A 23986-nucleotide genomic window follows, 5' to 3' on the forward strand; every position below is an offset into this window, starting at 1 on the left:
CGTTAAGATAAACCCTTCACAAGAAAATCAAAGCGCGGTAACCGCTAACATCAGTTAAACGCTGTGGGAATATAGCGGAAGATTGGCGGGACGAGTCGTAAATACGCTCAAATACGGCGCTGTTTTTTCGGCAGAAGCCCCGTGTGCGGTATCACGGGCCGGGGAGGAGCGCCCAGGCTCCAGATCGAACGTGACCCCGAAGGACCGAAGCACAGCGGAAAATCCTCGGAGGGCGGTGAAACCGGCAGGTCTGCAGGTTTTCCAGCAAGGACCGGGCTCCGCAACACCCGCCTTCCCACCTGCACAGGTGCTTTTTGGAGATCCCCCGGTGATGGGAACAAACTCTGAGTTTCATGCGTGGTTTGTGGCTGTTCTGCAACTTGCGTATGCTGGCAGACACCTGCCAGACACAGAGATGGGTTCTCGTAACACAATTAGGTTATGTAGTGTTTATTAGAGTCAAATTAGGTTTGGCTTGGAGGTGCTTGGCTTCCTCCCGGGTCCCCAGCACCTCACCTCACGTTCCCCTGCTCACCCACAAGCCCCAGACCTGAGCGGTGAGGAGCTCCGTGTTCTGACTAACGGGACGCAGTGGCTGGCTCTTCCCCACCTGAATGGCTGCCTGGACAGGAACAGCCTCCTGCTCCTCCAGAACAGCGGCACTTGTATAAATCCAATAGTTTCTAAAAAGAGAAATAGTTTCCAAAAAAAGAATCCATACAAATTTAAGATCTCTTACACTTCTGCACCTCTTACCTTATGTGGCTTAAGTGAACACAACAGTTACAGGAAACAGGAAAACATGACAGCATAATCGTAAAAGTTTTATTTACTCAGCAAACCTGTTTATTTCTATTACATCTGACTTAGAATGTAACTTATTAGTGCTTGGGAACTACACAACTTGTTCTAAAACCAGTCAAAATACAGACTGAAGCTTTTTTCTTTCTTTTAATCTGGAGAACGTACTTTTCTACACGCCACTAGCGCAATGTTTCAGGCCTCAGGAGCTGTCTGCCAGTTCACAGTATCACAGTGTCGCAGTATGTTTGGGATTGGAAGGGACCTGGAAAGCTCATCCAGTCCAATCCCCCCATGGAGCAGGAACACCCAGATGAGGTTACACAGGAAGGTGTCCAGGCGGGTTGGAATGTCTGCACAGAAGGAGACTCCACAACCTCCCTGGGCAGCCTGGGCCAGGCTCTGCCACACTCACCATCAAGAAGTTTTTTCTCATATTTAAGTGGAACCTCCTGTGCTCCAGTTTGAACCCATTGCCCCTTGTCCTATCATTGATTGCTACTGAGAAGAGCCTGGCTCCATCCTCATGGCACTCACCCTTTATATATTTATAAACATTGATAAGGTCCCCCCTCAGTCTCCTCCAAACTAAAGAGCCCCAGCTCCCTCAGCCTTTCTTCATAAGGGAGGTGCTCCACTCCCTTAATCATCTTGGTTGCCTTACGCTGGACCCTCTCCAGCAGTTCCCTGCCCTTCTGGAACTGAGGGGCCCAGAACTGGACACAATATTCCAGATGTGGTCTCACCAGGACGGAGTAGAGGGGAAGGAGGACCCCTCTGACCACCCCCGTTCTAATACACCCCAGTTACTCAGACAGAAAACACGCTATGGAAAAAGCTCCGAAAAGTTACATTTGTATCTCTCCAAACCACCGTTTCCACCAGGACAAGTTAGCGTCTCTCTTCTCCACCGCGCACGGAGCTGCCGGCAGCTTGGCGGGAGCTCTGTGGTCAGCAGGGCGGGCGGAAGCTCTCGGATGAAGCCCTTGGAGGGTTTCTGCTGGAACAAAACCTCGTCGCTTGCTTTGTTGCTCTTTTTGCAGCTGTTTCTCAACAGCGACTGAATTAAACGATGCTCTTGGCGAGTCCACGTTTCCTTTGGTAACAGACACACCAGCAGCAGAAAGAGCCACGAATGATCCGCGGTCGGTGTTTTTGACAAACGAAACACGAACCCCACACAGCCCGAGGCTTTAGCCCAGTGCGAGTCCACATATACTAGAATCACATTAAAACGTTGGCACTGAACGATTACTTATAAACGTAAGAAAAGTTATTTCCAACAGAAGCTGCCCGGGCTCTGACCGATCCCGGTTCGCCCCCCGGTACCTCAGCCGGAGGCTCCTGCGGGACCCGCCCCCGGGGCCGGGCCGGGACCCGGATACGGGGCGCGCCGAGGGACAATCCCGGCAGCCCCGCCCCTCCGCGCTCCCGCCACGCGGAAGGCGGCGGCCACGCCCCTTCCCGCAGGACGCGCGCTGCGCCGGCGCGCGAGGCGGGGGATAACGAGCGCGGCCGTAACGAGCCGCCGGCGAGGATGATCACTTCCGGTAGGTCAGGGGGCGGCGGGAAGGAGCGGGGGCCGCCAGGGGAGCGGGGCTGCCGGACCGGAGGTGGGGCCGCTGCCTCCCCGGGCTGCCCAGCCGCGCTTCCGGGCGGCCGCGCCCCAGCATGCACGGCGACCGGATGTGCCGCCATCTTTAGGCTCCCTCTCCGCCGTGTATTGACAATAACAAGCCCCGGGCCGGGCCGTCCCCCCTCAGGAAGCGCAAGCGGGCGGCACAGGGGGGGGAGGCGGGAGCCCCAGGAGCGCGGGCCGCGGCGCGAGTGCGGGCCGGGAGAGCGACAGGGACACCGGTGGGGCGAGGGGCCCGAGCCGAGGCGTGAGGGAGCCGCTCAGCCCTCCCGCAGCTGCTCGGCGGAGACGAGGCGGCTGGAGCAGGAGCGGAGCGGAGCGGAAGGCCGAGCTGGGGGAGCGGGCAGCCGCGGGGAAATACCGGTGCTGGAGAGAAGAATTGACGCAAAGCCGTGGGTGGTGAGGCGCTGTGCCGAGCAAGGAGTAAAGAAAGCAGGAAAGCAGAAACAAACTACGAGAAGAAACAAAGTAATAAAGAAAAGGGAAAGAGAGGCGATAAAGTGATTCCTCCGAGAAAGAAGAACGCGAAGGAGGGGGAATACGGAAGGACTCCACTGATGAGAGAGAGGAGTTGAAAGACACCCCCCGAGAGACACCAACCAGAGACTGGCTCTCAAACTCTCTCTCTCTTTGTCACACCCCAAGGATTTGATGCACCTCAGCCTGTTCACTTCTGTGTGTTCATGTTTCCCACAGGTTTCTCTTCCCCCAACCCCCCAGCTGCAGCCCAGGAGGTCAGACCTGCCACTGATGGTAATACCAGCAGCAGCTCCTCCTGCAAGAAGAGAAAGTTAAATAACAGCAGCAACAGCAATTCTGAACGAGAAGAATTTGATTCCATTTCTTCCTGCGCCTCTTCTCCTTCCAAAAACACCTCCTCGTCCTCTTCCTCTGTCATCACCACCTCGTCGTGCTCCTCCTCAGGGGTTGCCTCCTCTAACCATCACCTCCAGAAGAAGCTGCGCTTTGAGGACTCGGTGGATTTTATTGGACTCGATGTGAAGATGGCTGAAGAGTCGTCTTCCTCCTCTTCTCCTGCCGCCTCTTCTCAACAGCAGCACCAACAACAGCTCAAAAATAAAAGCCTTTTAATTTCGTCAGTGGCCGTGGGGCATCATGCAAATGGCCTGACCAAAGCTGCCTCCTCTACTGTTTCCAGTTTCGCCAACAGTAAACCTGGCTCTGCTAAGAAATTAGTGATCAAGAACTTTAAAGGTAACAGGCCATAATTTGTCACAACCTATGGGGAGCTCAGCTTCGTGTTTTGTTTTCAGTGTGAAAACCGGTTGGTTTTCAAATAGCTCCAGGTTTTACAGGAAATGCTCTTCTGTGGTGAATGTTTCCATACTTATGTAAAGGGGGAATAATGTTTTATAATGCATTCTTGCCCAGTCATGTACACATCCTGAGCAACACTTCACTGCTTGGGATTATTTTTCAGACTTCTTTCACTCTGTTGAGAAGGCCTTAACTTGCGTGTTAGACGAAAGGTTTTACTACGTAAGTGTGTAAATCGCCTTTCTTCAAACCTTGAACATTTGATAATCTCTTCTAGAAATCCTAATTCAGGGCATAACATATATTTTAGCCCTGTTTATGATGAGTCTTTACACATTTTTTTAAATTGGGCCTGAATCTATATATCTTGCCGCTATCAGTGTTGCCTGTTTATAGGTTAATCTGCCTGTGCTTAGTTTTAAATGTTGAAACGCTAAGGTGATTATCAGGCTATTATGGTGGATTTCCTTTCTGGTTTCCCCACTTGCCTCTAAAGTAGGTAGTTCAGATTTTTGCTGAGTGTTTTCCTTGCAATATCTTTGCTGTAATTTTTATTATTTAACTCGTTAATGTCTTTTCTCTGTCTTAACATCCTCTCACTTTACAAGGTTACATTGTTTTGTAAATTCTCTCAAAAGATGTTTGCAATTCTCCAGTATTGTTACTAGAGACCAACTGAAGCAAAGAAATGAAACACTTCTGTGCTAATGCTGCTTCATTGTCTGGTAAACAAAAATACAAACAGGTGTAGGCAGAAAGCTTAGCTAAAATTTTGCCGTTTTTTCTCTATAAAGATGTGGAAATTGTGCGCTTTTCTTATTTCCTGCCTATTGCTATCTTCTAAAATAGTCTGATAGCTTCTTTCTTTGGTTGTTTTTCTTTTTCCCCGAGGAGGAGTAAAAGATATTACTGATATTAAAATTAATTTCTAAATACACAATTGATACAAATGTTCTGTAGAGATATCACAGAAGGTAAAGATTAGGATTATTTTAGCCATGTAATGTTTTACAGCAATTCGGGTGCACAGCGTCACTTTCTGCTCTAAGGTCCTCCTAATTCTCAGAAGTGTTCTCTGCTCATCACATCTTAATTATTTAAATCGATTATTTTAAAATTTATACTTATGGTGCATGATAGTGAGAAATAAATGCCACTCTCTTGTTGCTTGCACACCCTTCTCTTTTAAGGGAAGTCGACTTTTTATGTTTAAAATGTTTGTTAACTGTCATGGATTGCATGGTGCTACGATCATCATTGCTTAGGCATTGGTATTTGAATCACATGCTTAAATGTCTCAAGAATCTGCCAGCTTTCCTTTCTATTTACTCTCTAAACAATAATAAGATTATTATCTTAGTGTGATAGCAGTAACATTCTTTACAACTTAAATAACTTCCTGAAATCCAGAATCTTGGTATTCACTGTTTAGTAGCGTATGCATTAGTGGATAGTGGAAACAGGCAAGTGTCACTTGTAGTTAGTTGTCTCTGGATTCTTACAATACAGCTGGTGTTGGGATATTGCCAATACTGAAGGGAAATGCTTGTGAGGACAAAAGAAATTACTTCTCTCCATTTGTTATTTCTAGATAAGTCACAAAGCTTTACAATTTGTCAATTTTCGTAGAGTACGAACTCTGGGCCGGTTTCACCTGTTGGTGGTGTGGGTGTGCACGTCACTTCCTCCCTGAATTTTCTCCTTCTTCCTTCTCCGTTTGGGAACGTGCTTAATAGAACACAAACGGTCATTATATCTGGCTGTGGGAACACACAGGATTTTAAAATAGTCCAGGTATTCTGAGGATGTGACTCGGGGAATCTCTCTTAGCCAGTTGGAAATGCTTTAGTCTTGTTGAGGACGCTGGGGCACCTGCAGAAAAGAGGCTGAAAAAAAAGCAGATGGAAACAAATCTGCGAAGTTTGAGCTATTTAACCATTAAAAGAGATCTTAACTCTAAGGTGAAACCTAAGAGAGACATAAATGGATTACCTTAAAATAAGCAGGTTTTCCCTGTGACCACAAAGCCTGCGTTATAATTACAGTGTTTGCATGTGCGCTTCTTGAGGGTTTCTTTCCAGCTGTTAATACAGAGTAGAATTAATGAACAGTAAATTTTTTTTAAAAAAAAGCTATACACAACTCTGTCTTTTAATTCATCGTGTTCAATTTTTATGTTCACTTTCTTTTAGCTGCAATGTCCCAGTAGTGAAAAAGAGTGTCGTGGAGATGTAGATAGTTCTTGCTGGGTTTTAGCTTTCTGTCCCTTCTTGAACTGCTCAGGCACAGAGTTGTGGTTTTTATAAATCAGAGCTACTGTTTGGGCTGCCGATGCTGTGATGTGCATGTGAGGAGCAATGCTGAATCTTTAAAATGCATTACTATTTTAAATGGAAATAAGGTACTGCTTTTACACTATTGCTTTCTTTTCATGGAAGTGTAAATTAAAATCTAGAGCATCAGCCCATACCTTTTCCCTCTCAAAGCTACATTTTTCATTTCTGTAAAAGGTAAAACGTTCTGGCTTTTTTTAAATACGTTCTCAAACTCTCTCTATATAATTTCTTTTAAAGATAAACCCAAATTGCCTGAAAACTACACAGATGAAACCTGGCAAAAACTGAAAGAAGCTGTAGAAGCTATCCAGAACAGTACTTCGATTAAGTACAATTTAGAGGAGCTCTATCAGGTAAGTGCTTTAAGTAGAAGTGATGTGATAGGACACTTTTGAAACAGTGGGAAGAATATGACATTTTGCTTGATACCTGCTTTTGTCATAGAAAAACTTTTCAATGATAGTTCCTCAGATTTTGAAATCATTAGTAAAAATTCACAAGCCCTAACATTCAACTTGGAAATTTCTTTACTTACCACAATATAATCCAAGGTATGGCTTCCCAGGAAATTAAATAAGAATTAAATAAGGCAAGGAGCTGTATTCCCTTCACTCTTTTGAGGTTTATTGTATATAGCTGCTAAAGGAGAAATGTGATATCTTAAAATGTTGGTGTTTAGGTAAGAAAAAGACTTTTATTAAAATACCGTTTTCCTGAAGAGACTATCTGATAAAGTACCATAAATCATTTGAAAACTGAAATTTTTGTTTGGCTTCTGAAAGGTAAATAGAATACCATTTTTCTTCTTAAATTGCATAATTTTGATTTGATTGTAATGTTCTAATCACTCAGCATTCTGTCTGTTCTAACAACTGAGAATCAAGATTTATTTCCAGCAACAGCTCTGATTGTTTTGCCCCAAATGCTTGAGGAAGTGATCACACTTGAACTGCATTTCCTAACTTTTTTCATAAGCTCCACTTCTGCTTTTTGAGCTGAGTGTGTTGGGGACACTTCACCCTCTCCTCACCTTGTCCCCACTAACGCTGTGGTACTTGTGGTTTTCCCAGCTGAGCAGCGGTCTTAGGCAGCACTTAAGCCTTTTACTCAACTTTGAAAGCCTTTAGTACCTGCTTAGTTGTTTGACTCGTTCCTCTGTGTGTGTTTAGCCTCTCCATCTGTTTCTAGTGTCTCTTCTTCCCTTGCTCTCCCTTTTTCAATAGAAGTTGCATTTGAATACGACTGATTTCTGTGAAAAATTGCGGATAAAAGTCCTGTTTGAACAAGGTTTGGGGACAGACTTTCGGGAAGGATGAATTGCCATTCCTCCAAGTTCCTCAGACCAGTGCGCTTTTAAGCTCATTATAATCTTTGGTAACGTTCGATTAACAGAAAAATAGAGAGGTTTAACAGTTTGTCAGGACAATATATGGTGGTATTAATGTAACAATAGTATTATTACTTTTGCAAAAGTGGATGAAACTAATAAATCACAACCCACTGTATTGGCTGGTATTGTAAATTACTTGAGGCTGAACAACAGAGCAAATAACAGATAATTAAATACTTGAAGGATATCCAAATTTGTTTAAATGTACCAAGCTTTGTTGAAAGCCTTGTTTCTGCTTCACAATTATCCCTTATATTTCTGCTTGCTTTTACCATAGGCTTAATTTAATGATAGTTTTGCTCAGAAGAACAAAAATACACTTTTTTTTTTTTCTTTTAAAGCTCAGGTTTAACGTACATACTTCTCCATGAAATGGAGTGCACTCGAGTATGAAACTTTTCCTTTTTTTAATAAATCTAAAAATAAGTGTCTTGATTTAAAAATAGTAATAGAAATCACTAGTGTTTTTAAACGCTAACTGAACTAATGTCATTTCTGAACAGCTGCTTGGTAAATGGATCTGATGCCAAATATGCCTTGGCAGACACCATTATCCAAGCACAGAGGGGAATTGCAAAAGAGTCTGTAAAAGTTCTGCACACCTCAAAATAAGATATTTGTTTGTGTCTTTTTTAACTTACTGAGTTTGGTTTAACTCTTGTCTGCATTGAAAAATCCCACTGAGCAAACATTTTGAGGCTTTATTTGTTTGGGGGACACTAGCTTTGTACTTGCTTTATTCCTCCCCAGCAAGAGAAGTGATAACACCTCTTTGAGTAGCTGAAGTGCTACAGAATTGAAAGCTTGTTTAGTAGACTAATTTTCCTTAGATTAGTACCAGAAAATTGATCTTTGGTACCAGATCCGTACTTTTTTTTAAAAAATCAATCTCAGATACAAGTACTTCTGGAAAGTTCTGATTTCTTTCTCTCATCAGAGCTGTGTTCAGTTCTTTTTCCTGCTTTTCCCCAGCACACCAACCCAGCTGTGGAGGCTGAAATTTAAAAGGAAAAAATATATATGTGTTACGCAAAGGAAATATGATGCTTTGCCTTTGGATGTTCAGACCACTTCAGGGACCAAATTCCCTGATCAGAAAGCTTTATTCCACAAAATCAGAACAAGATAATTTTGTGAACTAGGGCCCCTTAAGTTGTCGGGAACTTTTTATACATTACAATTAGTGTTGTGTGATACCAGTAATTAAATTTGCAAAGCTTAAGATTGCGGTAGTGATGTTATGCTCCACGGAGCAAATCTTAGCAAAAGGTTTTGTATTTGTGTGCTTAAAAAGTTTAATATCTCAAAAAAAGCCAGTCAAGCAAAATTCACAAATAAAATTTAAAATTAAAACATTTCTAAGGATATTATCAGCTTAGGAGCAGAAGTTTTGCACTTTATATTCAAACACTAAATACTAGCAGACGTGTTTAACGCTTTGTAATTTCTGATACACGAATGCAAAAGCTTTACATGGATGCTACGTACAAGTGTGTTTTAATAAATGTTATTTCACTAGGTTAGTGGTATGCGTTTGTCCATCTGCAGTGCAGAGGCTCATACTTTTAAGGCTGTGGAGCAGCATGGTTCAATAGTAGTTGTTTTGATAGACAGCTGTTACAAAAAATGTTGATAGTTGAGGTGGATGAAGTGACCAGAAGTACCAGGAGGTGGCTGGTGGGTAGATGTGAGACCAGCTGTGGTTCTGCAGGTAACAGCAAGTTCTGTCTGAAACATTCATCTTCCCAGCTCTCCATTGGCTTTTCCAAACTAAGTGGGAGAAAAGAAAAAAACCTATTTATTGCAGTTGCTGAAGATCTAATCAGGCTTTTCAAGCTCAGTGTTTTCCATTCCTTTTCTGCTGGAACCAAAGCCGTGGTTATTTCCTGCTTTGCTGCTGATTCAGTTAGAGCTGGACCCTGGGGGTACAAGAGCAGAATGGAGCTGAGCAGCGTCTAGAACTCGCTCTGGATGGGGAACTGTAGCTTATGTTCTCCTATCACATCGTTGTACTTGTTTTGGGTTCCTTAAGTGTTGAGACTGAGGGTTGAATTTGTTGCTGTTTCAAAACAGTAGGACGTGTGCACTTCAGTGATAATTCTGCCGTTCCTAATAATCATTGTTCAGACCTGGGTTAGTCTTTATTGGCACACTTGCTCTCTTGCAATGCCCATTTGCTTCTGACAGTAAGATTATGCAGGTTTGGTTTTCTTTTGTTTTATTGTTGCGTGGGATGTTTTTGGTTTGGGGTTTGTTTTTCGTGGAGGTTTTTATCTGTGTGGTTTAACTTCTGTTTGTCCTACAGCCAGTATTTGCTGTAGTGTACTTGCTCTAGAGAGTTGTTTGCTGTTGATATGCTGGGATAAACTGAGAAACTCCTTGTTTCGCTGTTTTGGTTTGTTGCTCTGGTTTTAATACTGGCTGCTCACTGTTTGTTGGGGGCTTCTGCTTGGACTGTTGGGAAATACCCGGGGCGGGGACTCGGTGTCACGGGTTAGATCTGCTCTATGTCCTTCTGAACTGTGCTGTCCCTGCGTGGTTGCTGAGGAACAGATTGCTCTTCCCGTCCATTTTTTCGTATGAGTTGTTTGTGCTGGCAATGGAATTATTTTCCATTAAAAAATAAACAAACTTGACAGACATTAGTTGAAAATCATATATACCTTTCCTCTCTACCTTCTACAGATGTTTTACAGAATAGTCACATACTGTGGCTTTCACCAGTTCACAAAGAGTTAAAGTTGCTCAGTTGCTTTCCAAATCTGGGCAAGTAGTATAAATTTTGATCAAGTCTTAAGTTATGCTTAAGAATGCCTGTTTCCTTGCTCAGCCTCCAGGGCATGTCCCCATTATACTACTTTTTCACTTTTCACTGTGAAACACAGTGACAACTCTTCGAATATTTGGTTATGATATAGAGATCTGAGATTTGTCACTGTACACATCGGGGATGTAGTCATACTACTAAAAATTGTTCAGGATTATAACTAACTCAGGCAAGGGGTTGATGTATGGCAATATATATATATATAAATATCTATATGTATGTACTTTTGGGGATGAGGAAAGCTTAATTGAGGAAAGGACTGCAAAAGAAATTAACACTAGCAGTGCTTTACTATTCATCAATGTGACTTACAGAGCAGTTAAGAAAATCGAGACCTTAAGCGTCTGCTTTGAAGAATGAAATCCAGCAAGCTGCTGGCACACAGACTGACATGGTTTTCTTAGAGGTGCAAGTCTTGCAGCTCCTTACGAGGTGACGGTGCTCCGACTGAAATGAAGAACCTGGGAGCTGCTCAGGGCATGGCCCGCCGTTGTCTCTTATTACCGGTGTGGTGCTATATCCAGCACCACGTCTCTCTCTGGTGTTCTGCGTGCAGCTGTTAACTGTGTTACAATTAAAAGCTGGTAGATTTTTGAGTGAGAATCAGAAGAATTCCATGGTCGTTTTGGTTTGGTATTGGTTTTTCTTTTCCGCCTTTCCTTGTAAAACCACATATAAGAGTATAAACAGCTTTCTTAGTGTCTGTTTCTCTTTACTTCAGGCTGTTGAAAATCTCTGCTCCTACAAGATTTCTGCAAACTTGTACAAACAATTGAGACAGATCTGTGAAGACCACATTAAAGCACAAATTCACCAATTCAGAGAATATCCTTTTTTTAGCTGTTGACAAGCCAAAACATTTTTACGTGACAGTATGTGGTGATGGATTTCTTTGACTAGTTCATGACGCTACGCCATGCTAATGGGAATTCCTAGTTTTTACGTAATTTGGTCTGTTTTCATTTTTTTGTGGGACCTCAGAAACCACAGCTAGTTCCTTTATGTCTGTAACCATTTGAAAAGTTTGTGAGAAAGTTTCATTGGTGTTTATGAAACACTTTGGTATTGTACAAAAGCTCAGATTAGACTTACAGCAAGGCTTCAAAAGGCTGTATTGGCTCTATCACCAGGCTTTTTTATATGCTGAACTTGCCATGCTCAGGTAAACAGAGAAGTCTTCCAACAAGTAGTTCGAGGATCTCTCTTATGAGGAAAGGCTGAGGGAGCTGGGGCTCTTGAGCTTGGAGGAGACTGAGGGGTGACCTCATCAATGTTTACAGATATATAAAGGGTGAGTGTCAGGAGGATGGAGCCAGGCTCTTCTCGGTGACAACCAATGATAGGACAAGGGGCAATGGGTTCAAACTGGAACACAGGAGGTTCCACTTAAATATGAGAAGAAACTTCTTCCCGGTGAGGGTGGCAGAGCCTGGCCCAGGCTGCCCAGGGAGGTTGTGGAGTCTCCTTCTGTGCAGACATTCCAACCCGCCTGGACACCTTCCTGTGTAACCTCATCTGGGTGTTCCTGCTCCATGGGGGGATTGCACTGGATCAGCTTTCCAGGTCCCTTCCAGTCCCTGACATTCTGGGATTCTGTGAGAAGTGCTAGTGGTCTGGCAGCATACAGTGTTAGTGGTTCTGAGGATCACAATGGTTTATTTTCAAAAGTTTTGAGTTGCATCGGATTGATATCCTGTTAAGTGGATATTAACTATTATCAGAAGTGTGCAGAGAGCTAAATAAAAGTTAAATTTCAAGGACAAAATGTATGTCTTAAGATTATCTCTTAACATGAGCTGAAATTATACTATTAGTGTAGTGGTGTGGGGTCTTACATGTATTGTGCGTTATTGGTTTTTGAGGTGTGGGGATATGTGTGTTTCCTCTACTCCCCAGGAATGGGGGATTACACAAATCACAAGTATCTAGATCGGTTTATTTTAGTTGTTCAAATAATTTTGTTTTCTCATTATTAACACAAGGACCCTCATTAAAATCAAATATGTTGCAAGAAGTTAACTGGTTCTTTTGGGGAGTAGGTGAGTTTGTGCCCTCTGTGAAGTGTCTTAAAAAATGTTGGTTTGTTTCATTGCTAACACTATCTAATTATCCTAATTTTCTTAATGATTTCTTCATGGATTCATTGGATAGTGTGCTTTTTCTAAAGAAAATAGACAAATGTTGGCAGGATCACTGCAGACAAATGGTAAGTTTTTTATCTTTTTAAATAAAACCAGTTGCCTAGTCAGCCTGTATTTTGCTTAACTTTGTTCCTTTGCGAACATACTGTGCTTCTGAAATGTTGTCTTAAATTTATATAACGCTTCTTCGTGAAATACAACTGTGTCTAGTCTGTTATAAATCAAGCCTTAGAAATAATTTGTCTATAGCATGATTCTTGACACATTGGTCTGATCTTGGACCACTCCCCTCCCCCCCCCCCAACTCCTAACCATTGTTCCTATGCAAACCTTTCTCCTTTTACTCCTATTACAAAAGGAGATATCCATTTATGTAGAAAGATGCTAAATGTCACGTTGATCACCTGGCTGAGATTGGCAGAATATTGTAAACAAATCATCACTGTCTAAGAAAGCGATGCCTGAAACCTGGCAATGGGTGGTGTGGGTTTTTTTGGAGCATAATTGTGTTGCTCTTCAATTTCAAGAGTAAAATGATTGCGGCTTTCTTATTCCTTCTCATAACAGATTATGATTAGAAGTATCTTTTTGTTCTTGGATCGAACTTACGTACTTCAGAATTCAATGCTGCCATCTATTTGGTAAGGGCACAACGAAAAAATTATTGGGGGGCATATTTATCGATATATCTTGCTGGTTTTCTGTTGTTTGTCGTTGTTGTGTTGTGGTTTTTTTATACAAACTTCATAGTGACCTGTAAATTAGGTGGAGAATTAATACATGCTTGTTGCAAAGGGAGATTCACTTTTCATTTTTTTGCCATGAATTAATTTATTTGCCGTGAATTACGGGATTCTTCTAGAATAGCTGTGATAGCAAATTTCAGGTAGGTAGACACCAGCCTCCAGTTTGCGCAGTTAACGGAAAGGGCCTGTTCAACAATTGATGTGTCAGGATTTGGGTTGCCCAATTATTGGTTTTCGCGTGTGTAGTATTCAAAGTCCCATAAGGATTTTTGAAGGAAAAAGTTACCTAAAATAAAAGCAACTTACTCTCTTTTGGACTCCCCCACTAATACTTTAATAATTAGCAAATGTCTACAGTGCCTTTGGCACTCTGTGAATTCCTTTGCCAGAGATTGAAGGAGTGGATGGAGGGCCTGACTTTTCCCAAAAGTGTCCAGACCCACAGTCTCAAATTCATGGAAGGTTTTAACTGGGATGCCTGAAGCAGAGATCCTTGTCTTTTGCATTACTGGGTTCTTCTAAACTCTGCCTAAGAATCGGAGATTAGATAGTGATGGACAAAAGTAGTAGCATTGTCCAACGGCTTAACCACGGAATTGGGACCTGGGATGACATTATCCTTTTCTTGGGAAGGCTGCTGCTCACTTAGTTTCCATCATCCTGCCAAAAGTTAGGTGCTGCAAAAGTTAGGTGGATATTTAGGAGAAATACATGCTTTGGTCTTTAAAATCTGTAGCTTACTGTTGATGCTTTGTCATGGTTTATTTTAGTGTTTAAGTGTTTGCTCATCTTGAGTGATTTGGAGGCAGAGGAATGAGGAATATGGAGAATGCTAGATTTACTGGCCTCTCTGTTTGATCTAGATCAATTTTTATTATTAAAGAACATTTGAGATTGATTCTTGTGCAATTTATTGAACAGTCTTTATTTTGGTTTTAGGGATATGGGGCTAGAATTGTTCAGAACTCACATAATCAGTGATCAGAAGGTTCAGAACAAAACCATTGACGGCATTCTTCTGCTGATTGAGAGGGAAAGAAATGGTGAGGCTATCGATAGGAGTTTACTGCGAAGCCTTCTGAGCATGCTTTCTGACCTGCAGGTGAGTGAACGTGTTTCACCTTTAAACCAATGAACAGCTCAGATTCTTATTTAGTGCGCAGTAAGCTTTACCACGCATTGCTGTCGTGTTGTTTCTCTAGATCTATCAAGACTCTTTCGAACATAGATTCTTGGAAGAGACTAACCGCCTGTATGCAGCAGAGGGGCAGAGGCTTATGCAGGAACGAGAGGTATTTTGAATGTTTAACAATATTTGTTAGCAAGAGGAGCTGTTCTGTTGCCTTGGCCAGTGTACAGGGCAATAATGTGACTTTTATGTTTTCTCGCACTCTGAAAAGGGAAACTTGCATGTAGTTGCCTTCAGTCAAAGTGCTGATGATTTCTGCTTAAAACCGAAGCTGCTGCTGGCAGACCAGTACTTTCTTTTTCTTTTTTCTTCTCTTGATTTTTTTTTTTAAATGTGCAAAACTACTCTGGCATTTCCAGGTACCAGAATATCTTCACCATGTCAACAAACGCTTGGAAGAAGAAGCAGACAGGATAATCACTTATTTAGATCAGAGCACGCAGTAAGTGCAATCTCTTTGCTTGGCATTGTTAGCTGTTTGGCCCTTCTTCTGTTGAGGGCCATCTAATAGCTACAGTTTATTTCAGTTATTGACCATCAAATGCTTCTTCATTTCCCACAATTCCTTGTTTACAGCGAAGCACTATCTTGGCTCACACAGCTAATACCCTTTTCTTCTAAGCCACTAGGTATTTTGACATAAACTTTGTTGGGCCTTTGGCTGGATAAAAACAGGCTGCCACCCCCAGTCCAAACATCTGTTTCTTGCTGAAATGCAATTAATGAGCTGTCGTCCTGCTTGAAAAAGATAGGACCTGGGATAGAGGATTCTCAAGCTAAAGGCTCTGAATATTTTCATTAAAATATTTGCATATTCTTTATGGAGTCTAGGGAATTATTGACTAATATCACTCTTCAGTATTTTCTACTTAGAGGCAGGATTTTCTCAAATACAGTCAAGTGGAGGTCATGACTGGTAGGACAGGAGAAATGTTCTCCTAATATAAAGGCACAGCTGTTGTGTCTGATAGGTCACTAATATAACAAAACTCTTCAAGCAAGTAGTAGCAACTTTTTGAAGAGCAGGTACGGAGAATGTCTCTGAGAGGAAGTTTTATTGCTACCGTCATACGTTTTTATTTCCTTCCTCCTTCAGCTGTTAAAAACATTTAGCTCGTTTAGTGGCTTCCTTCTTCCACACCATAATTAGTGGCCAACTCCCCATTTTGTTTTACTACCTCCTGATTTGTGAGGTGTGGTTTTTCTTCTCCTTGGTTTGTCTCCCAAGACATTAATCTCCTCCCACCAAACAGGAAAAGGTATATTCTTTGACAAACTTCTGACCAGTTACTTCACTGATGGAATTATTGTCCAGGCTTATTGTGTGAATTAAACAGACTTATTGTGTGAATTAAATCCTCAGTCAGCAAACAGGAAAAAAGGTTGCTTACTGGGGAGGAAAAAAAATAAATATGTAATTATTTTGGGTCCTTGGCCACAGATAATTAGAGCACTCCCAATGGCAAGTCTAGTTAACATCTCAAAAAAAGGATGTCAAACTGTCAATAATGGAAAAAAGGAAAAGTAATTCTAAACATTTTTTCTATAGGAAGCCACTAATTGCTACTGTAGAAAAGCAACTTCTAGGTGAACATTTAACAGCCATTCTTCAGAAAGGTAATCTTTCTTCTTTATAGAAATGTTTCTAATTACTGCTTTGGGGCTTTCAATTCCTGTGCTGAAAAATGGACAGGTTCAGGTGCTGGGGGAGGACGCAAGCTGCATCTAACGTCTTTTGCTACTCAGTTAATGAAATAGCATTATTCATTTTGCAATAGGGCAAGTACAGTTCTCCTTGTCAGGAGTCAGCAGGTGCAATATTGTTTAGAGATACACAGCAAAGCAAAAGGAAAACTAGAATAAGGGACTCCTGAGTTCGGTGTGTTAAATAGCTTTTTAAAGACTCAGAGGCAAAGGAGTAGCCTTTGAATAATGGCTGTGCCAGAAAAGGGGAAACATCGCTTACTTGCTGCTCACAAACAGCAGCTTGTTTTAAACATGTAGTGCAGTTTGAGTAATGAAGTACATTGCCTCAGTTCTGCAGTAGTCTCTGAGGGGTGAAGTGGCCCTCTGTCGTTCTGAGGGATGGGCTGGAAATAGATGTGGGTGCAGCAAGAGTTCAATAGTAAAAGAAAATTATCAAGTCTTTACTAGCCGGATTGTGGATGAAACAGGTATGTGAGCATCTTCCTGCACATCTGTAACGGGCTCTTCGTTGAGAGGAGTATCCAGTTTGCAGTATTTACCCATCTGCTGTCGTAGAGCCTTGCTGTGGAGCATCAGGCCTTCTCTGCCAAAAAGTTAAATAGGGAAAGGTGAAGATATTTCTTGAAACTGCTTGCCGTCAAACATCTGTAAAATTTATTTTACAGCTGGAATTGAGACTCAGAGCTCTGTCTTGCCAAGGAATGTTCCCTATAGATCAGTAGAGCATAAACTTTTCAAATCTTCAGGGAACAGTAAAGCAGAAGTAATCAAAGGTGTTGTGATAAGTATGTTATGTAAAGTACATGTAGCCTAAGATATCCAGTGCAATAACAAAGCTTTTAAGGTTTGAGCCAGTTCAGGTAGACATTTTGTGTTTTGCTGTTATATTAGGTAGCTTAAAACAACCCACAACCCCAACAGAGAAAAAAAACAAACACCAATTTCTTGATAAAAAATACCAACTTTGGACAAGTCCTTTACTGTAATAATATGCTGAACTTTCTTTGTAACGCTCTGCTCTTAATTTCTATTGAAATGATCTCATTTGCAGGTTTAAACCACCTTCTTGATGAAAACCGAATTCAGGATCTGTCTCTTCTGTATCAGTTGTTCAGTCGTGTGAGAGGCGGAGTACAGGTTCTATTGCAACACTGGATTGAGTACATAAAGGTACTATTCTTAGAGCTCTGGAACAGATGCCACTATTGTATTGATGGGGTTTATACACAGATATTTGAGCCATCTCTATAAACTATTGCATTTTTCTAAGACTTAAAGACTACTTGTTTATAAGCATACATTTAATAGGCAGCTTTTGAAACTGTATTAGGAAAAGTACCATAACTGTTCTAGCCCTGTCAAAGAAAATATTGAACATTCAGTTGAATTATCGAACTCAAATAAATTTGAAGGGTTTTTTTCTTGCTTATAGTTAGTTGTAGGGGACAACTGTATTTCTCCAATGGATGTTGCGAAGGAAGGCTTTGTGATGGCATAGGAGTATTGTTAAATAAAGTCGAGTTTAGTGGAAGCTTTACCTGTTTAAAACCTGAGCATGTAGATGTTTTAAAAGGGTGTGTTAATTTTATCCTGCTTAAATTCATTTCTTCAGACAAAAGTTCTGAATCTGTTCACTTATTCATGGATTGGTTTTGAATCAACATACAAGGTCTGGGAATAATTATATAGTAAATACTTCATAATGCTGTTACTTCTAATGTGTTAGTGGAACTAATAGGAATACCAGAAACAAGACATTACAAAGATAACTTAGGCTCTTAGGACTCTTGTCATTTATACTTGTTATTCAGGCTGATTGAAAGACATGTTTTATTTTGCAGGCATTTGGTAGCACCATAGTCATTAATCCAGAAAAAGACAAAACCATGGTCCAAGAACTACTTGATTTTAAAGACAAAGTTGACCATATTATTGATGTTTGCTTTCTCAAGAATGAGAAGTTTGTAAATGCCATGAAAGAAGCCTTTGAAACGTTCATTAACAAACGACCAAATAAGCCAGCTGAACTCATAGGTATTTTCCTTCAGTTTCTTCCCATGTGAGAATTTGGGTGGGGGGCAAGAGAGTTGCTGCTGCAGCTTACAGATGGGATATGACGGAATGGTGTGTTAAAAGACATTATGCACAGTGCATTGTCAAACTGGGCATCTACAGTGCCTTATTGTGCAAGTGATTTATTTGGTGGGATAGTGTTAAACACTAAGAAAAAGCTCTATTTATCAGTTCACTGGCCAGGCTATAAAGAAGTGAAGAACATGAGAATTTAGGCATTCCAGCAATTGACTGGTGTCCAGGTGTGAGAATATATAATTGTGCCACCAACACATACACAGAGCTACCAGGGGCTCTACATAGATTCCTGTGTTTTAATATAAAGTGAAGAGAGATGAGGATGCACTGAACCCCTCATGTTATAGGGACAGAGCCTCTGGAGTTTGCCAAGAACGTTGTTAACGGATTTGTGCATTACAAGCCTGACTCTGCACTTTTGAATACCTTAATCATTTCCCCACACATAGAATAATAAATACCTGCTTTGCAATCGTTGTGCTGTTAGGCATGTGCAGTAATGCTTTCTGCCCTCCACTTTTTAAATCAACTCACTAACTGTAATGTGCTTACCAAACCATTTGAAATTAAAACAGTAATCTGCTAGAGTAGTTCAGCAATATAGTCAGCACACTTAAATAACTGGTTTATGTATATTTCTTCTGCTCTTTTTGCTTCTATCATAGCCATGTCAATCTACAGCAATAGTGACTTTTTACTTTGAGATCATAATATGGACCATAACTTTTGACACACACAAAAATATTTTATGACATTATGTATGCTAATAAAGATGCAGTAATTGTATATATGATGATTAAGGGAGTGGAGCATCTCCCTTATGAGGAAAGGCTGAGGGATCTGGGGCTCTGGAGCTTGGAGAAGAAGAGACTGAGGGGTGACCTCATTAACGGTTATAAATATGTAAAGGGTGAGTGTCAGGAGGATGGAGCCAGGCTCTTCTTGGTGACAACCAGTGACAGGACAAGGGGCAATGGGTGCAAACTGGAACACAAGAGGTTCCACTTTAGTATGAGAAGAAACTTCTTCCTGATGAGGGTGGCAGAGCCTGGCCCAGGCTGCCCAGGGAGGTTGTGGAGTCTCCTTCTCTGCAGACATTCCAGCCCGCCTGGACACCTTCCTGTGTAACCTCATCTGGGTGTTCCTGCTCCATGGGGGGATTGCACTGGATGAGCTTTCCAGGTCCCTTCCAACCCCTGACACTCTGGGATTCTGTGATATGAAAAAAATAGATCAGGCTATAATGTTTTTTTAACTTTATAGCCTTTATGAAAATTAATCAAACTAGCTGTGATGAAACTGATTTGGAGGTTGTTTCAGGACCTTTACATTTCCAAAAGATTTCACAATATTATATTTTTTTTTAAAAAAAGTTTCCTTGTGATACTAGGCATACACTAAACTTTTTATTTCTCAACACTCTTTTAGCTAAATATGTAGATTCAAAGCTTCGTGCAGGCAACAAAGAAGCTACAGATGAAGAACTTGAAAAAATGCTGGATAAAATTATGATCATATTTAGATTCATATATGGTAAGTATTGGGGGTTTTTGTGGGGATACAGCTATTTCATCAGTAACATAAAGGTACTTGGAAATAACTTTTGCAGTCTGCATTTTAAGTGTTCATTCTCTGTTAGGTGCAGTTTGCTGGTGTAGTGCTGTTTAACTAATTTATGTGCTCAAAGGCTGATAACAAGACCTGACTCAAAATCTGTGGAAATCTTAATGTGAAGGCCCTTGCAGCTTTACTGAGCTTTTGATTTGGTCTCTTGTCAGTAACGCTCGTTTAAAACAAATGATTTGTGATCACTGTCAAATCTCATCTCTTACAGGAAAAGATGTCTTTGAGGCCTTTTATAAAAAAGATCTAGCAAAGAGACTATTAGTTGGGAAGAGTGCATCAGTAGATGCTGAAAAATCTATGCTTTCCAAACTCAAACATGGTAAATATCTATCTGCTTGCTTTCTTTTAAAAACAGTCATTTTAACATGCCTTCCCAGAAGTGCTGTTTGTCCTCATGCAAAGGGGAAATACAAAAACCTCATGTGCAAGTCTTGAATGACTGGTACATTTTTGAGGAGGCTGATTTGCTTTTAGTTTTGTAATTTTAGCAGCAATAGCCAAAAAACAGGAGCTTAAAGTGTATGGTGTACCTTGGCCTGTGGGACAGAGTTGAGATTCCCTCCTGAACAAATCAGTGATGTGCTCAGAGAACCTGGGGATGTTTTCTGCTGCTTGTTCGCTCTGTATATGCTCTGAAACATGAGGCTGCCAGCTAGCAGTCTTCTAGTCTGGTCTTCATTGTTGCGTAGGATGGAGTCTTTGGGCGGTAAGAGTAAGATTTTTAGAACCTGATCGTGTTCTACCACCAAGAGACAGTTTAGCAGGCAGCTGATGGGGATTAGAATTGTCACCTGAGTGACATGTTGCCAGTGGAGTCTTGGGATGAACAGTCTTCTCCACCTGGAAAAACAGTTGGGTTGTAAAACAGCTGACGAATGAAAGCATTTTCCCCATTCTTGTTTATAACCGTATTCTGGATCTTAATTAGAACCCAGATCTTTATGTAAGAACTTATGCTGAAATAGGTCATCTTGCTTCAAAGTACATTCTGATATTTAGAATAACTATGGTATTGAAAATAAAGAGGATTAATTTTTAAGATTTAATTTCTCTCTTTTCTAGAATGTGGAGCTGCTTTCACCAGCAAACTTGAAGGAATGTTTAAAGATATGGAGCTTTCAAAAGACATAATGATACAGTTTAAACAGGTACTGCAGGAGAGCCTGCCATGGCTCCTTCGTTTACTTGCTTTTTGAATAATTATTCTCAGAAAGCCTAGCAAGAGGGTGCAGGATGTCTTCAGTTGGGAACGTTTCTGTTGTAATTGAGTTAAACTCCTTTTGAGTTACTCCAACTGTCTGTAAGGTTCTTTCACTACAGAGAAGAGGACTTTGTAGGTGATTGCTTTCAAAAGGAGTGGACAAAAGCCCAACTGGGAAAACAGTCCTGAAAATCAGTCAGGACCTATTTCTTAATTCTGTGCTGTCTGTGCTTTTGAAAATTTTACTGAATTTGTGTATGGTTTTCCTGAACAACAAAGCAAAAAGCCTGAAGCAAGATTCTGCTTAAAAAAAAATACTTGAAGTAATAAAAGAAGAATTGTAAACTTGTAAAATATTTTAATGGCAGTTATAAAACATTTTAACACCGATGTATTCTGATGGAATGCCCTGTATGTTTTTGCCCATTAGTTCTGGTGGTTCAGTAATGTTTTGTTTACGAGCCAATTTTAACATTTTCTTCCACACATAATTAGGTACCTATTCACATCAACCTGCTAAAACACTTCTTTAGCTGTTTTCTTCCTGTATGAAAGTGCCTTTAGAACTTGAGCAAAATTATTTTTCTTATCCTAATTTTCTTATATGTTACTCGCAGTTTCTATAGTGAAGACATCATAAGGTCACTTGTCTTCTGTGCTCTCACAAGGCCTGTTCTAACTAACTTTTCAGTTCTACCTGGAATATGTTTAATAAATATTGCATTATTTCCATTTACTTTGTTTCTTTCTACAGTATATGCAAAACCAGAATGTACCTGGCAACATTGAACTAACAGTGAATATTCTGACCATGGGTTATTGGCCAACCTACGTGCCTATGGAGGTCCACTTGCCCCCAGAGGTAATGAATATAGACATATTATACCAAGTATCAGCCTCTCAGTAATGTGTCCTGATAGCAGCTGCCACTTGGTTTTAAATATGCATATGATCTCTAAGAAGAAATGCAGAAGTGTCTTTTATAAATGAAGTTTGTTTTCTTTTCTTGCAATTCCTTTCATCTTTCTAAGCCTTTATTTAAGGTTTATTTGATTGTGGAGGATGGAAGGATGCTTTTAAAGTAGAAATTGTGGTTTATGGTTTTGGATTTGTTCTTTTTCTAGATGGTAAAACTGCAGGAGATTTTCAAGACCTTTTATTTAGGAAAACACAGTGGTAGGAAGCTTCAGTGGCAGTCAACACTAGGCCACTGTGTACTAAAAGCAGAATTTAAAGAGGTGAGTGTATTGTTTCTCTTATTCCTGTTGCTTTGCCAATCCCAGGTGTGAGTTGTACCTTAGGGATGTTATCGGGAAGCTTTTTTTGTGCTGTGATGGAAAACTTAACACTGTTTTTGCAATTACTTTTAACTTTTGACCTCTTTCCAGAGCTGGTATATTAAGGTCTAAGAAGATGCATCTGATTTTGTATCGGTGGGGAAAAAAAAAAGTTGTTGGTTACTGCTTGGGGAAAATATCCACTGGGTTTAGTTCCATATTAAAAATGGTGCTAATCTTAATAGAGAGGAGAAAAAAGGACTGCGTTCCGTAGATGACCTTACTTCATCTGACAGCATTCAGCATCTTTACCAGTAGCTTTTCTTTACTGAAATAGAGAAGTTGTGGATTGTACAAGAGCACAACTGTTTTGAAAGGGCTTTCAGTTACTTGCCTTCAGCATTTCTTCATGGGCACAAATATATTTCAAGAAAATGTCTCTTGGAATAGGAATGCTGACCAGTTCTATTGTTCAGAAAAATGTCAGTGGTAAAATCAATTACCTATTATCAAACTTGGTTATTTCAAAGATCTTACAGTTCCTAATACTGTGTTTCTTAGACTAATGTTTTTGTTACACTTTGACTTAAAGGTCTTTCAGTTTGTAATTTTAAGCACTCAGTACTTTGAGGTTTGTCTTGAGTAAGTCGATGCATATCTTGGGTGAGTTTTGTCACTGGATATAATAGTCTAGCCTTGCGACCTCTGGTTTATTCTGCATTTCATAGTAAACACAAGGTGACCAGTCACTTTCATTCATTCATATTCCCAAATGAATAACAACCATATCATTTAAGTAAAATAATTGATATACAAGAGTGACTTGTTCCTTGCTGCCCCTCACTACACTTCCCCCCCCCCCAAAAAAAAAAAAAGCCAAGTGATGTCTGTTAATTTCCCTTGTTACAGGGCAAAAAAGAACTTCAGGTCTCCTTGTTCCAGACACTGGTGCTGCTCATGTTTAATGAAGGAGAGGAGTTCAGCTTAGAAGAGATAAAGCAAGCCACTGGAATAGGTTGGTATTGAAAACAGCTGAATACTCCCAAGTGTTCTTACTGAAAAAAAACCAACTAAACAACTTGTTTCTGCTGTAGAGGACGGAGAGCTGAGAAGGACCCTTCAATCTCTGGCTTGCGGCAAAGCCAGAGTACTGAGTAAGAGCCCCAAAGGCAAAGATGTGGAAGACGGCGATAAATTCACATGTAATGATGATTTCAGACATAAGCTCTTCAGGATAAAGATCAACCAAATTCAGATGAAAGAAACAGTATGTTCTTTTTAATCTTCTGGGATTTAGATCCTTGGGTTAAGTATCTCGTTGCCTGCCCATGTACAAGTTTTTTTTCCTCTCAGTGGTAACATACATACTGATATATTTGTCAAGTTACACATATAATTTGGATGGTAGCACATACCCAATAATGCTAATTTAAATGTGTGCTTCCATACTAACCTAGACACCAGTGATGCTAGACTCCTCTAAATAAGGTTGTTTTAAGAGAAGCTCCTATTAGTGAATGCTCTTTTCAGCCTTGATCATTCCCTGGAGCTTTATTGAATGGCTTGTGAGCACAGAAACTCAAGTTCACAGTGATTTTCCCCTGACAGCAGTTCCATGTAAAATCTGTGCAAAGATTTTAATTCCTTGTGCAAGTGGGTTTTTTTAATAGACAAATGGTCTTCGTATTAGTAAAGGATTTATGTCAAATATTTCACAAGAGGCATTTTGCTGTCTTAAAC

General features: G+C 40.7%; 1 protein-coding gene across 1 annotated transcript in view; it reads left to right on the top strand.

Annotated features, from left to right (window-relative positions):
- Positions 1-130: 130 nt before the first annotated feature.
- CUL4B (cullin 4B) overlaps positions 131-23986 on the top strand; it is a 29045-nt gene continuing 5189 nt past the window's right edge. The window contains exons 1-19 of the mRNA XM_065077977.1: positions 131-2351; positions 3134-3652; positions 6289-6404; positions 10990-11093; positions 12405-12474; positions 12977-13050; positions 14095-14257; positions 14358-14447; positions 14704-14786; positions 15894-15961; positions 17103-17221; positions 17893-18085; positions 19571-19675; positions 19977-20087; positions 20831-20916; positions 21724-21831; positions 22094-22207; positions 23156-23261; positions 23341-23513. Coding sequence (XP_064934049.1) covers positions 2339-2351; positions 3134-3652; positions 6289-6404; positions 10990-11093; positions 12405-12474; positions 12977-13050; positions 14095-14257; positions 14358-14447; positions 14704-14786; positions 15894-15961; positions 17103-17221; positions 17893-18085; positions 19571-19675; positions 19977-20087; positions 20831-20916; positions 21724-21831; positions 22094-22207; positions 23156-23261; positions 23341-23513 — 2415 coding nt within the window. The 5' untranslated portion in view covers positions 131-2338. The remainder of the gene's footprint in view (positions 2352-3133; positions 3653-6288; positions 6405-10989; positions 11094-12404; positions 12475-12976; positions 13051-14094; positions 14258-14357; positions 14448-14703; positions 14787-15893; positions 15962-17102; positions 17222-17892; positions 18086-19570; positions 19676-19976; positions 20088-20830; positions 20917-21723; positions 21832-22093; positions 22208-23155; positions 23262-23340; positions 23514-23986) is intronic.

The sequence above is a fragment of the Columba livia genome, chromosome 12 (assembly GCF_036013475.1).
Source record: "Columba livia isolate bColLiv1 breed racing homer chromosome 12, bColLiv1.pat.W.v2, whole genome shotgun sequence".
NCBI classification, from domain to species: Eukaryota; Metazoa; Chordata; class Aves; order Columbiformes; family Columbidae; genus Columba; species Columba livia.